The sequence below is a fragment of the Mandrillus leucophaeus genome, unplaced genomic scaffold, assembly GCF_000951045.1.
Source record: "Mandrillus leucophaeus isolate KB7577 unplaced genomic scaffold, Mleu.le_1.0 Scaffold58, whole genome shotgun sequence".
Classification (NCBI taxonomy): Eukaryota; Metazoa; Chordata; class Mammalia; order Primates; family Cercopithecidae; genus Mandrillus; species Mandrillus leucophaeus.
Window position 1 is genome coordinate 2,040,892 of NW_012106252.1, and position 14,874 is coordinate 2,055,765.

General features: G+C 46.5%; 1 protein-coding gene and 1 long non-coding RNA gene across 2 annotated transcripts; one reads left to right on the top strand and one right to left on the bottom strand.

The window, feature by feature from the left end:
- Window positions 1-4,000: 4,000 nt before the first annotated feature.
- On the bottom strand, window positions 4,001-14,192 carry LOC105553011. Its single transcript, XR_001008094.1, has 3 exons — window positions 14,099-14,192; window positions 6,284-8,180; window positions 4,001-4,170 (listed from the first exon to the last, which is right to left on the bottom strand). It is a non-coding gene; the product is annotated as an uncharacterized LOC105553011 (long non-coding RNA).
- Window positions 4,808-10,602, top strand: LOC105553010 (keratin, type I cuticular Ha7-like). Its single transcript, XM_011998900.1, has 7 exons — window positions 4,808-5,236; window positions 6,663-6,745; window positions 7,813-7,969; window positions 8,270-8,431; window positions 8,507-8,632; window positions 8,995-9,215; window positions 9,974-10,602. Exons 1-7 carry the CDS (start codon window positions 4,808-4,810, stop codon window positions 10,086-10,088), a joined length of 1,293 nt encoding a protein of 430 aa, XP_011854290.1. The 3' UTR covers window positions 10,089-10,602.
- Window positions 14,193-14,874: the final 682 nt, after the last annotated feature.

The window sequence follows — 14,874 nt, forward strand, 5'->3', positions numbered from 1 at the left end:
ATTAGCCTTTGTATGGAAAACATTGTAATTCTGTTCGGCACCTCTATTTCTGCCTATATAAATGATCTTCACTTTCCCCCCGCACTGGGAGTACTGATTGCCGTTCTTCGGTGTTCGTGTGTCCCCAGAAGACGGCTCTTACGTGCCATGCTTGCAAAAACTCTTTTAACCAGATCCTGAGCCTTTTGATTATTTTAGGTTGACAGGCACTGGATTAATCTTCTAAAATTTCTCCTTTCTCTCTTTCATCTGCTCGAAAACCTCCAGAGGACTCTATTCTGTCTCTAGCTCTTTAGGTGAGTTGTGTGGTTCAGAGCGGGAACCTCATAGCTATTTGTTGAATAAATCCAGCTGGACAGTTGGCATCTAGGAGTGCTGGCCTGCGGTTCAGTCCAGACTCCACTATCTGCCCCTTTCTGGGTCACTGGGCAGAGCAGAAAGCACTTGGACTTCAGGCTCAGGCAGACCTGGGCTGACATTTCAAAGCCCATACTTTCATTCCAACTTTGTGAGCTCTGATAACTTCCCTAACTGCTCTGAGCTTTGTTTTCTTCACTCTACAGTGGGATACTTGTAACTGCTTTGTAGTGTGGTTATAAGGATGAAAAGACACGACGATATGGGAAGCACATAGTATAATATTTGGTGGCACATAGTAGGTGGTCAAATAACATAGTAGGTGGTCAAATAACATAGTAGGTGGCACATAGTAGGTGTCTATCTAATTTGGGCATATAGATTTGTGTGTGTGTGAGAGAGAATTAAGTAAAATATTGTATACCAAGTGCCAAGCTTGGTTCTCTGCACATAATAGATGTCAATAAATATTACTTCATGTGACCTTTCTCTGTCCTCTGCAAACATTGTTTTTCACATGGACTGGCCTCTTCCCCACAGGCATAAGCAACACAGTGTTCGTATTTTCCTTCTTGTCTCTCCTCTCTCCTTCATCCTAGATATCCTCCTAAAACAAACCTCCGCAAAGAAGGGCGAACTAGGAAAACAAACAGAACTTGCTTCTTATGTTGGAGAAAACTGCATGCTAACTGATTTGAAGTACAGTAATCCAAACACGGGCTCCTCTTGAATTCATCAAATCCTGTTTTGTGACCCGGTGCTTCATTTACCTAGGATGAAGTCACCACAAAGCTTGTCTATTGCTATGGAGCGGTGGTTCCGTCTTCCAAGGGTGGTCCCCAGACGAGCAGCATCAGTGTCACATGGGAACTTGTTAGAAATGCAGACTCCCCGGCCTGACCCCAGGCCACTTGAATCAGAAACTATGGCGTGGGGCGTGGAAATCTGCATTTTTGCAAGCCCTCTGGGGGTTGCTGGTTAAAGTTTGACAACCGCTGGTGGAGATGTTATGAAAATAGAAGCAGACAATATTTTTAGCATAGAGGTGTACAAACTTCAGTCTTACAGGTTTTAGAAATGCAATTTGGCTCTTTGGGTTGACGTTTTGTGTCATTCAAACTCATTTCTTTGGGGATCCAGCACTTGGGACAGGCCTGTTGTTGGCTGTTGCATTTCTGAAGTTGTACCCAGTTCTCCTGAGCCCACTTCTGTTTCTGAGTGTTTTCTTGTGTTTATCCTCTTTTTTTTTGTCACCCAGGCTGGAGTGTAGTGGCGCGATCTCGGTTCACTCCAACCTCCGCCTCCCGGGTTCAAGCAATTCTCCTGCCTCAGCCTCCCGAGTAGCTGGGACTACAGGCGCCCGCCACCACACCCAGCTAATTTTTGTATTTTTAGTAGAGATGGGGTTTCACCATGTTGGCCAGGATGGTCTCAATCTCTTGATCTCATGATCCGCTCGCCTCAGCTTCCCAAAGTGCTAGGATTACAGGCATGAGCCACCTTGCCTGGCCTGTTCATCCTCTTTTTCTGGAAAACTGTCTCCCACTTTCCTGCCCATCCAAGTCTTCCGAATCTTAAGTTCCAGACAAAGTCTTTTTGATGGCCCCTCTATATCTCTAAGGCCCAGTCACTTACCCCTCCACTGAGTTACATGACCTCTTTTTCTGCTCTCAGCTTTTTGAGGGTGGAAATTTCTTCTTTTCATCTCTGCATTCCCCATCCCCTTGAGAAGGGCTTTGGTATAACAGGAGTTCAGGAATATCAGACACTTAGAGTAAGTCACCAGGACAAGGTAAGCCATGCCTTGGAGAATATCACCCACATCTGTATAGAGTTACAGGGAAGGGTCCCCATGGGTCTCATTGACTGTATATGGGACCAAGTGGTGGCTGACTGGTTGTCATGGCTGAACAGCCAGTGGGACCAGCATGGTTTACACGAAACTCCTGGGCAAGAAGATTTTCTGGCCATCTACTGGCAGCCTTTCAATCTAAACTCATCAGAAATCCCACTGTACAGCCCCCACTTAAGAGTGATAGGAACTGTTACATCACGGAGCGAGTCCAGAGGAATATTTCTGGGATGGCAAGGGGATTTAGAACCATGCTGAATGCAGAACCATGAGTGAGAAATCTCACATCTGCCACAAAGAGCTGAGAATGTGGCAGAATGATTAGATTTATCCTGTATGGGACACCATGGGGAGAACTGGAAAGTAAATGAACTACAGGGCCAACTCTCTGACTTACTTGCCAATGTATTGCCAGCCTCTGGCTCAGTCCCTGGCTGGCACAGAGTAGGTACTCAATAAATGTTTGTTGAATGAATGAATGAATGAATGACCCAAAGAAAGCTATAGGGAGAGGTAACACAAAGGTAGATTTGTGAAGACTTTCTAATAATTCTCTATAATGTGAGTGCCTTAAGGCTGAGCTAGCTGCTGTTAATTTTCTGGATACCAGTGTCTTGCACAAAGCGTGGGAAGCTGCTTGTAAGCCACAGGAACTGATGGTGTGAGTTCTCCTGGAAAATGGTGGACTGGATGACTAGTTAGAGGAAGGCCATTAAAGGGGATTTAATGCAAACAGGTACTAGACTAGAGGATCCTGAAGTCCCTTTCGTCCTGGAGATGCTATGTTTTAGGGCCAGCTGAAACACACACTTGCTGCTTCAAGGGCCCTCATGGTGAATTCATTCATCTTAGGAATGGGGTCAAAGTAGCATCTTTGTTAGCGTAGACTGGAAGCTGGCTAGCTGCCCTTTTCCAGGGTTTATTGAACAAATGGTCACTGGCTTGTTTTAGAAATAAGGGAGGCTATAAAGCTTCTGATGCTCTGAGTGTGTCTGAAGATTAAGGAAATTTAAATTTTGTTCTAGAGTCTCCCAAGCAATGGACAATCAAGGTAGGTGCATTTCAAAGAAATGCAAAAATATTTCAAAAGATGAAAGATCAAAGTTCTTTAGTATGTATCTTCTGTAAACAAGGGTGATGAGGGACTCAATCTGGTGAGAGGGTCAATAGAAAGGAAAGAGGCCTGGGAAGGTGGGTGAGGCCCTGAGAACAGACACCATAAAGTGTTAATCACTGCCTGCCTTAATTAGCCTGTAGACTTCAGTACACAGAAGCATAATTTTATTTCCTGAAAATTGCAAACCATCAGTTTTATTATGAGCCTTTTTTTTCTCACTCCCCAAACTGCTTATCTGTTTCACGTATGCACAGGGAAAGTCTTCATTGCTAACATCTGTTTTATAGGTTGTGTATTCATTTTAATTCAGTTCAAAATACTTAAAATTTTTTTTATTTGATTTCTTCTTTAACCCAAGGAGTATTAAAAAGTGTGTTAGTTTTCACAAACCAAGGTCAATTTGGAACTTAGGTTTCACTTTCAGTTTTCTAACAATTTGTATGAAGGAACTTTCCACCTTTTTTCTGCCACTTTCCTTCAAAAGAAACCTGGCTATTTATTTTTCCTTATACTTGAAAGTCATCTTCCAGGACAGATCCCTAGCTTTCACTCACCTTTACCTCAAGATCATGGTCCTGGCATTCAAGGCTTTTCATAACCTGGACTCAATGCAACTTTCCAGGGCTTGGGGATAATGTCTCCATTATAAACACCAACACAACTAGACTATTTTCCATTTTCCAAATGTTTGGTTGTGTTTATTTTGTTCTCTCCGAGAGAAACTCACTCCCCAACGCTTTATGGAAAATATAATTCAATACACATTTGGAAAATCCCCTACTCCATGAAGTCTTTTTCTGGTCTCTCAGTGAGCTCTCTTCCACCTCAAAATCTTTGCAGCTCTCTTTTTAAAAAAATACCTCCTTTTACTGTCTTCATAATATCAAGATCATTTACTTTCTTATCTCTCTTATTGAAATCTAAAATCCCCTTCTTACAAGACAGCCTAGATGTGTGTTTGTCCCACACTGGGCACTCTATAAATATCTATCAAAACAAACAAATCATGATTTTTCTCTTTCTGAAATGTGCCTGATTGACTGATATTTTAGGTTTTGCTGCAGTGGGAACAGTCAGAGGTAGGAAAAGAATGTGGGAGTGAGAGAGACTTGCAGGAAATTTTAGGAGTCTTTAGTTCTAGATTATTTCATACACATAAGCTGACAGAAGGGAAAGATTCCACAGCCACAGAAAGTGGACTGCTTGAAGAAGACCTTGTTTTCTCTGTTTTCCAGGACCCTGCAGTGATGGGAAGCAAGAGGTTAGGGCCTCTTTCATGAGCTCATTAACTCTTTATATGAAGCAAAAACCACTGACTAATAGAGTGATTGTATAACAATTGACATAAATATTAATGAGGAAAATGCCAGTTTTCTTGCACCAACACCCACTAAGGCTTATATAAGGTCTTCAGGAGGAGGAAGATTTTGGTTTCAGGCAGATCCAACTGTGGGCAAAGCAGGATCTCGCCTTTTAGCACCATGACTTCTGACCATTGCAGTTCCCTCCTCGGCGAGCAGGTTTCAGAGGCCAACGCTGCCTCCCTGTGCCTCTTGGCTAATGCGGCACATGCCAACCGAGTCCGTGTGGGGTCGACTCCCCTGGGCCGCCCCAGCCTCTGTCTGCCCCCAACCTGCCACACCGCTTGTCCCTTGCCAGGGACCCGCCACATTCCTGGCAACATTGGAATCTGTGGGGCCTACAGCGAAAACACCCTGAACGGACACGAGAAGGAGACTATGCAGTTCCTGAACGACCGCCTGGCCAACTACCTGGAGAAAGTGCGCCAGCTGGAGCGGGACAATGCAGAACTGGAGACCAAACTCCGTGACAGGAGCAAGTGCCATGAGTCCAGTGTGTGCCCGGACTACCAGTCCTACTTCTGCACCATCGAGGAGCTCCAGCAGAAGGTGAGGTTTGCGGTGCACCAGATCAGGGTTCAGGAATCTACTTACTGCCTGTCGGCCAAATCCGGCCAACCACCTGCTTTTGCAAATAAAGTTTTATTGGTTCATGGCCATGCTCATGCATTTGTGTGTTGTCTGCAGCTGCTTTTGTACTACAGTGGCAGAGTTCAGTCATTGTAATGGAGACTGTATGGTCTGCAAAGCCTAAAATATTTACTATCTGACCCTTTACAAAAAAAGATTACTGACCCTGGGTCAGCAGTGGATTTTTTTTTTTTTTTTTTTAATGTGGGAAGAGAATCTCTTGAGTGAAGGTGAATGGGAATTTGTAAAGGGTGAGATGTGGAATTTATCTCTCCAGGATTCTGAGTTCATGCTTACTTAACTTCAGCACATCAAATCCCTAAATCATAGTCACAAAAACCATGCTAATTTCATGAAAACCATGCAAAAACCGTGCTGTGTTTATGACAGTTGCTGTATGCTGAAACTTCCAGTGCAGTAAACAGGGCAAAAGGAGTATTTCCTAACATCCTTGCCAAGGCAGTGTCTATCCACACAACAGCATCAGCATCTTATGCATATCTGTTGTCACCTTTGATTATCCAACTAAAGCTTCTGAAGAGCCTACATCTTAGTTTCAGAGCCAGGAAGACAAGGAATGTCAAAATAGGGGTTACAGAAACCTGGCTAGATTCAGAGAAGACCTGTGGGGAGGTTGGACAACCAGAGGAAAGAACTTCTTTAGAACAGATCCTACTTTATCTAAAACATTCACAGTTAGTCCACTGTTCTGTGGCCTAGATTCTGGATTTTTTTGTTTGTTTGTTTGTTTTTGAGACAGCGTCTCACTCTGTCACCCAGGCTGGAGTGCAGTGGTGCAATCTTAGCTCACTGCAACCTCTGCCTCCTGGGTTCAAGTGATTCTCGTGTAACAGCTTACTGAGTAGCTGGGGTTAAAAGCGTGCACCACCACTCCTAGCTAACTTTTGTATTTTTAGTAGAGATGGGGTTTCACCATATTGGCCAGGCTGGTCTCGAACTCCTGACCTCAGGTGATCCACCTGCCTTGGCCTCCCAAAGTGCTGGGATTAAAGCTGTGAGCCACTGCACCTGGCCAGATCTTCTTATTTATATTGGGCTAAGCATCCTATCTGGCAAAATGAAAGCAAATCTTTGTTATATGTTCAGTTTGCTACTGTCTTCCATCTCCTGGTTCCTTTGACTCTATGTCTTCATCCTTTTCCAAGAAGTCTCTTGCAAATCTTTCTTCCCACACCACGAAAACATCTCTTGCATGTTTGGGAGTTTGTGTTGTCCAGGGGGATGCTGTAGGTTCAACTTCAGCCAATAAAACTTCCTCTCACCTGAGGCTATAGGCGTCTCTGGGATCAGTAAGTCACTTATTGAACCTATTTTCTTATCCCAGATTCTGTGCACCAAATCGGAGAACAATAGGCTGGTTGTGCAAATAGACAATGCCAAACTGGCCGCGGATGACTTCAGGACCAAGTGAGTTGGGATTGGACGGGGATGGGAAGGAGCCAAGTGAGTTGGGGTTGGATGGGGATGGGACAATGCCAAGTTGGCTGCTTCTGTCTCATGTGGCATCGGATGTCATCGACCCAGACCCCAACCCAGTAGTTACAGCAGGAGAGAACAAAAGGCATTAAGCTCAAGATCCTGAAAAACTATCCACTCTCCAGTGGTTTAGCATTAACAGTTTACAACATGTGCTAGAATGCATCATCCATCTGGTAAGAAACTTGTGAAGCAGGGGGGCAGGGATAGCATCTCCTCTGCAGGTGGGGACCCTTGAGGCTGGGGGTGCTGGTGTGACTTGCCAAAAACCATGTGGGTACTGAGTGGCAGAGCTGGGACTTGGCCTTAAATTTTGTACCAAATTTTCCTTTATTGAGGCAATTTCCTGAGAAACTGTTGCTTTAATAAGGATATGTTTCTGTGCTGCAGCTTGATTAATTTGTGAGTGCTGATAATTCATAGCAGAAATCATGCTCCATAGCCTGAGACAAAAACATGTGAAGGTCAAAGGGTTGACACCACCTAAGGAGGGTCTACCTTGGGTGCTGGAAGGGGCACTGGGTTTTATCATCTTTCTTCAGGGCACTGTGCAAGTCTCACTCTTCTAGAGCTAAAGAAAGCCATTTCCTTCCTCTCACTCTGGCAATGTGGCTTTTACTCTAAGAGGGAATCCAGGGTCCCTTTGAGTATGGGGCTTGTGGAGAGGGGTCTGCAGTGATTCCACCGTGTTGCAAAGACCTGGTTACTTTGCCACCTCCCTTTTGGGCCATCTGTCTGTAAAGGCAGGTGCTGGCTGTGTGTCCATCACAGTATCCTCAGTACCAGCTGCTCCCCCTGGTTCATCTCAGGTGCTTAGTATTGACTGAGTGGGGAATATTCTGTTGCTTTCTGGGCTTTGAGCACACTACACAGGAAAAGCCAACTCACAATTAGACGGCAAAGGGCAGAACAGTGGACTTACAGCTGCGAGCTGGGAGTCATGTCCTGGTGCCCCTTCCTGCTCTGTAACTGTGACTCCTGCACTTTCCCTGTTACAGGTATGAGACAGAGTGCTTGCTGCACCAGCTGGTGGAGGCTGACATCTGTGGCCTGCGCAGGGTGCTGGACAACCTCACCCTCGCCAAGTGTGACCTGGAGGCCCAGCTGGAGTCCCTGAAGGAAGAGCTGCTTTGCCTCAAGAAAAACCATGAGCAGGTGTGTGACCCCTGGTGTGATGCATTGAGACTTTCTGGAGGTGAATTCAGGCTCATCTGGGGGAAAAAATGGAGGCTTCCTTCTGCCTGGGATTGAAGCTTTGCAGGTGAGCTCTGGCTTTTGGTGGGAGATTGCTTCTTGTCCACAGCTTCTGGAAGCTGCTGGGCTGGTGCAGGCAGCGGTTTATCTTCAGAGGAGCACAGGGAAATTACTGGGGAGGATGGAAGGTGGGAGTTGAGAGTTTGGGTGAAGGGCAGTGGGGGGCTCTGCAGGCGGGTCATACTCCTCTGATGCCTACAGGAAGCCCGCACTCTGAGGGGTCAGCTGGGAGACAAGCTCCGGATTGAGCTGGACATTGAGCCCACCATTGACCTGAGTAGGGTGCTGGGGGAGATGCGAGGCCAGTATGAGGCCATGGTGGAGACCAACCGCCAGGATGTGGAGCAGTGGTTCCAAGCCCAGGTGAGGGGGACTGCTAAGCAGTGGGGATTGGCCTCTATCTGGGCAGGTAGGTGACCGTGTCTCTCCGTGCTCCAGTCTGAAGGCATCAGCCTGCAGGCCATGTCCTGCTCCGAGGAGCTGCAGTGCTGCCAGTCGGAGATCCTGGAGCTGAGACGCTCGGTGAACGCCCTGGAGGTGGAGCTTCAGGCTCAGCACACGCTGGTGAGTCCCTCTGTATGCATAGGAGACCCAGCTTGGCTCTCACTACCCATGAGCAGCTCTCTAGGGTCAGTACAGGCCTCAAACACCAACCACGGACTCAGCTTAAACTTTGGTTTCATCTCTTTTTTAAAGCACTTCCCTGTAGATGTGGATGTTGAGTGAATCAACATTAACTCAGGTCAGAGGGCTCTGATCTTATAAAGGTCTACCACGAAGAGTGTTAGTTATTCTGGCCGAGGACAGCTAAAGGGAGTTAGATTGCACTATGGACCTGGCAATGTCTTGGGGTGTCACAATCTTAAGAGGTTGGAGGCAGAGATCCATGAGTTTTAACTAGTTTCCTTCTTTCTTTGATATTATAGAAGGACTGTCTACAGAACTCCCTGTGTGAAGCTGAGGACCGCTACGGCACAGAACTGGCCCAGATGCAGAGCCTCATCAACAATGTGGAGGAACAGCTGTCTGAGATCCGGGCCGACCTGGAGCGGCAGAACCAGGAGTACCAGGTGCTGCTGGACGTGAAGGCCCGGCTGGAGAATGAGATTGCCACGTACCGGAACCTTCTGGAGAGTGAGGACTGCAAGTATGTGCCCTATTGTTGTCTATGTTAACACCGTGTGCAAAAACAGATAACTTCTCTTGGGAATGACTTAAAAGGAGCTCTGGAGGCCTGGTGGGGGTGGCATTGCCAATCCCATCTTTGGAGACAAACTTGCTACCAGTAGGCCTGGTGAGCTAATGCCTGCCTAGACGTAGATGAGGGTGTGCGGGAGTTTTCAGGTCATGGCATTTGTTTTGCTGACAACGTTGTGCTCCCAGTTGCCGGCTACTCCCAAAGGGGGCTAAAATACTGAGTGCCCAGCACATTCAGGTTTTGCTAAATTCTCTCTAGGAGAAGTATTCCAGTAACGAGTATTCTTTGTGCTGATAGCATTTAAAGTATTTCTAAGGGCATGTGCACTTACTCTTTCATTTTAGTTCCCTGTGAAAAGGGTCAGAGGGCTGATATACCCCTTTAAGCACTAAGGAACACTATGAGGGGCTGTGTTTAAATGGAATCAGTGGATGACATCTGGGCAGTTCTTGTTCCTCTGGCCTTTCTGCCTTTCTGCTGTGTTCCTTCCACGTGGGACGTGACCCTGGCCTGGTACACAGGTACACTGAGTTCTGGCCCCAGCTCCACTGTGGACTATGGGCACGTCATTGCCCCTTTCAGGCTTAGAGGGACCTCTAAGGTCTAAAGTCCTCTTTCGCTCTTTAATTCTAACGTGTCTATAATATACTTTTGTCTTTCACATACTTCTCATGCCAATGTTTCAAACATCTTTTTTCTCTATGCAGATTTCCCTGCAACCCATGTGCGACCCCAGCCTTCAGCACTGCCAGTCCAGCCCCAGCAGCCTGTGCCCCCTGCTCCCGGGCAACCCATGGGCTCTGCTCATCAACTGGATACTGACACACTCCTCAGCCCAAGGTGCTGGGAAAGGGGAGGTGTCTTCAGCTCGTTAGGCTCTGCTCTGCAGGCCTGCTACCTGGGCCTTGCCTCCTTGGCCAGCCAGGCAGGAGACTGAAGAGAGACAGTGCCACTCTGTGGATAGGTGTTTGAGTCCAGCAGCTCAGCCCCTATGACTGAATTTGTGTTTCTTCCCCTCAAGGTGTCTCGAGTGCGCCATTTTCTCTCTTCTGTTGCCTCCTGATCTCTCTGAGATGGGGCAGGCACCCTTGTTTTTATTTTGCTATTAAACTTTGCTTCTGTAGCAGAATGAGCCCAGCGCAGTCTGGCCTCAGCATCTCCATCCCATGCTGAGAGCCTTGCTGGGAACTCTTTGAGCCACATGCTTCTGTAGACGGGGGTTGTGGCTGGTTCACCAGAGTGGTTCTGGGAGATGGCAAAGCCAGTGAAGGCTGGAGTTAAAAATGGGACGCGGCAAAGTGGCACAGAGGAGAGATACCCAACCTTGGACTTCACCGAGTGTATTTGGAGACAGGTTTACAGATAGAACTTTTAAAATATAGACGCTAAGTAAAATTTCCCTTTTATCTGGATAAGCCACCTGGTCCTTGTGTAAAGGAAGAGCTCAAGTCTGCGGCACCACAGCCACTGCAAAACTCTGAAAATATTAAGTGATGGTAATTGCTATCAGTCTAGAAAGACCCAAACAACCTGACCCATCCAAGCCCCCTAGTAAGCCCCACTGGTGGGTCCTGGCAGCTGTCTGGCTTGGAATTTGTAGACAATAGAACATGAACCAGAAGCCCCAGGACAGGTAACTTAAATTGAGCTTTTAGAATGACATGCCCATTATGAGCAAGGTACTGGCTGGGGCTTCGCCGACATTGTGTCACAGGGCCCCACATCAGCCCTGCAAAGAAGCAGCAGCTGTTATTATTCTCTGCTGGTGGCTGAGTCAAGACTTGAAACCCAGTCTCTTTGAACCAGATCCAAAGCCCGTTCTTTGGAAGCTTTGAGGGGGAAACAAATTGAACATGAGAAGGTTTAGGGCAGTGGTTCTTAAAGCGTGGTCCTCCAGCCGGTAGCACTGGCATTACCTGAGAACTTGCTAGACATGCACATTCTTGAGCACCAGCCCTGACTTTCTGAACCAGCAGTCTGCTTTATCACGACTTGCAGGTGATTCTGATGTTGGTTCAAGTTCGAGAACCACTGGGTTAGGGGGTTTATTTGAGGAGTGAGCCCTTGACTAGCCAGATCCTCTACAGAAAGGGCTGACCATGCCCTCCTGATATGTCCTCCAGTGAGGAATCCTTCATACCATCAGATCAGGATAGAGCCTTTCTCTTTTACATTGCAAGACTCTGAAAATGTTAAATGATGGTTATTTCTATCAGTCTAGGACGAAAGGCCCAAACAAGCTGACCCATCCAACCTCCCCAATAACTCCCGTTGGTGAGTCCTTCTGGAAACTGCTCAGCTTGGAATTCGTAGACAATAGAACATGAATCAAAAGCTCCATATTTTGATATCCATGGTTGAGAATCAGCACATCCCCAGAATTCAGCATTACAGCTGGCCAGAGAAGCGGAGTTCCCCATCCTTGGAGACAAGCAGAGGCTTCAGAATCACTGGTGGGGATGTTGAGGGGAACACTTAGGGAACTGATGGGGCTGGTTGAGATGGCTGTAAGAGGTCTTCTAACCCCCACAACTCTGTGCATCCCTGCTTTATAAGTCTTATTGATCAGTGAATCCACAAGCATTGAAGTGGAATCACCAAACCTACTTTAGGAGCTGGTTTTGGTCTTCCCTTTCTGTTCTGTGAATTCTCTGAATCACTGTAGTTTGCTGAAAAAGTTACAAGTATAGCTGGTTCTGGTTTAATCCAGGTCTTCCTGATACAGAGCTGTGGTGCCGGAGTGATCACAGTCCCTAGCCCCAAGGCTGGAGGGAGCTTAAGTGAGAATCTGGTTGCTCTGCCTCCAACTGCTCTCAAGCCCAGCGTCCTACTTGTTGGTCACTGCTCATGTACATAGGACTGATCTGCTTGAGAGACATTAGGATTTACAGCATAGGAAGCCCAGGAAGGGTCAGAGGTGGCCACACCCTCCCTTCCTCTGTTCTTTTTCTCAAGTGGTAAAAGTGTTTTGGCACATGTGACACACCCTTTGGGCACCTACCCAAGAGAAGCTCTCAATAATGAACAGCGATCTCGATTAGTCTTAATTTAGCATCTGACCCAGCTGCCCTCACCTCCTTTGTACTTAAATAGCTCCTTTCATCCAACAAGTTCAAAGCTGTCTAACAAAATAAACCCACTTATTCTTGCACCATGACAGCGTAGGCAAGCATTGTCCTTCCCATTAAAGGGAGAGAGAGAGAAGGTGAGTCATTCAGTGGTTGAGGGATTCTGCTGGTGACATAAAGTGAGTCAGTGGGGCCCCAGGGTGATTGACCTGTGTTTCTTAAGTTCACATCCAGTGCTCTCTCATTTCTAATTAAAAGATTAGCTTTGATAAGACAGTACGTGTGTGTGTGCACACGCATCTGTGTGTTTGTTGTATGTGAAGAGTTTCCCTGGAAACCACACAGGTCCTCATTACCATTACCATCACCAGAATCATCATCATCATCATCATCATAAAGTCATATAGCTTCATCATCATCATCATCGTCATAGAAGCATATATCCATCAAACTCTTACTATGAGCCAGGCGCTGGTTTACATTATAGCTACAATCATATGGGTAAACTCATTTAATCATTACAGCAATCCTAGAAAGCCAACGCTATTGTTTCCTCATTTTGCAGACAAGGAGCCAAGACTCAGAGAGGTTAAGTAACATGCCCAAGGTCACACAGCTATTAGGTGGTAAAGCCAGGATTCAGATCCAAGCAGCCTGCCTCCGGCAACTGTGCTCTTAACCACTGTGCTTTACAGAGGCCAAGTCTCAGATTTTGTCAACAGGATGATAGAATCATAATAACCCAATTGTTTTGATTCCTTTCCTTGAAGGAAATGAGTATGTTTATGTTAGAAGAAACGTTTCTGAGAATTTATACCACCAAGGGTGGTACAAGGAATGAAAGTTCTTTAGTATCACAGGATCTTGAAGCTTGAGGACTCTGGTAATTTTAATAAACTGAGAGTTGCCAAAGAAGCTCAACTCACCTCCTGCCATTGTAAAACCACCTTGTCTACTGAGAAAGAGGAGGAGGAAAATAGAATCTATAGATGTTCATTGTTTCACCATTTACAAAGTACTTGTTAAAGTACTTTGTGTTGTATCCAAATGGAGGCCCCAAACAACCCTGAGAGAGGGGAACAGGCATCACAATCCCCATTGTGCAGAGGGAGAAGTACAGGTGTAGGGAGGTGAAATGACCCCTCCGCACCTCACGGCAGGTGAGGGGCAGCTCCATGCACCCAACCCCAAGTCTTCTCATTTCTGTTCCCCTGCTCTTTCCCTGTTCCCAACTGTGAGGGCCTTGCTGGAGGTATATGTGGATAAAACTTCACATTCACACCACTCTGAAATCCTGGATGGATTTTACGGGAAAGGCATCCTAGGGTCTGGGATCTCGCTAAGGGTGATCTTCTCAGTGCTGTCCCCCATTAGCATTTTAGACTCAGCTTCTGACCTTTCGCCATCGCCTGGAGGCTCCCCCGTCTGATGCTGGTTATTGCATCCAAATGTCCCTTTCCCTTCTTCCTCCCTAGTTCTTGGACATCCTATACAACCTGCCTCAGTGATTCACATTGGTCTCCAAGGCCCTCTGCCCTCAGGAGGTCTCTCTGGTCTCAAGGGGGCACAACTGTGTCCACTCACCAGCAGGACTGCGTACTCCCTCTGTTTCCCTCTACCAGCCTTATTCCCCTTTCTATTTCCTCTGTCAATTTACTTGATTTACTGTGGTTACTTTTCTTTTTCTGCCCCACACCACATCCCTGGAATGATTTCTTATACTGCACCTGGCAAAAAGCATGTTTCATTTGCTTTGAAACTTACCTTGACTCCCATGGATCCTGTGGGGATGCCACAGGGCTGGAAGAGATGGGCCATCACCACTGCCTCTCCTGTGGTCTGCAAAGCAACAAGAACCAGATGCCGAAACAATTCATTACCCTGCCTGGCTGAAGACTAGATTATTAAAGGGAACAAGATTCTAATGAGAACAGTTCTCTGAATCCTGCTTGAGTCACTTAGAGAGCGAAGCACAAACAACTCTTTGGGATACAAGTGCATAACCTGAAATGGCTTCATCCCCTCGCCATGTGGCTGAAAATCATGAGCTGGATTGGAATGCCCTAAATGGGGTTTGGGTCAGGGGTGGGTGTAGGAAGAAATGGAGTGGGTGGGGGAAGGAGATATTTTTGGGTGAAGGCCCAATCACATTACATTATGTTAGCTGTGGACCTGTCTGCTTAGCAGGACTCAGAGTTCCCGGGTGGTGGGGACATGACATGCCCCCACTCCCCACAATGTCCCCCGCCCCTGGGACTGTAGATGTGCAGATGCACACAGTAGATGTTCAACAAGTGACTAATGCCCATAATGTCGCACGTACATTTTTCTTTTTATTTATTTTTAATTTTTAGATGGGGTCTTGCTGTTGCTCAAGTTGGAGTGCCGTGCATGATCTTGGCTCACTGTAACCTCAAATTCCTGGGCTCAAGCAATCCTTCTGCCTCAGCCACCAGAACATCTGGGACTAAAGTGTGCTCCACCAAGCCTGGCTCATTTTAAAATTTTATTTTATTTTAATTTTTTTTTTTTTTTTTTTT

Excerpts from the sequence above, each read along its gene's own strand:
- LOC105553010 (XM_011998900.1), top strand. The coding sequence starts at position 4,808 with ATGACTTCTGACCATTGCAGTTCCCTCCTCGGCGAGCAGGTTTCAGAG. Across the intron at positions 8,633-8,994 it reads TTCAGGCTCAGCACACGCTG|AAGGACTGTCTACAGAACTC; the intron begins GTGAGTCCCTCT and ends TTGATATTATAG. Across the intron at positions 9,216-9,973 it reads CTGGAGAGTGAGGACTGCAA|ATTTCCCTGCAACCCATGTG; the intron begins GTATGTGCCCTA and ends TTCTCTATGCAG.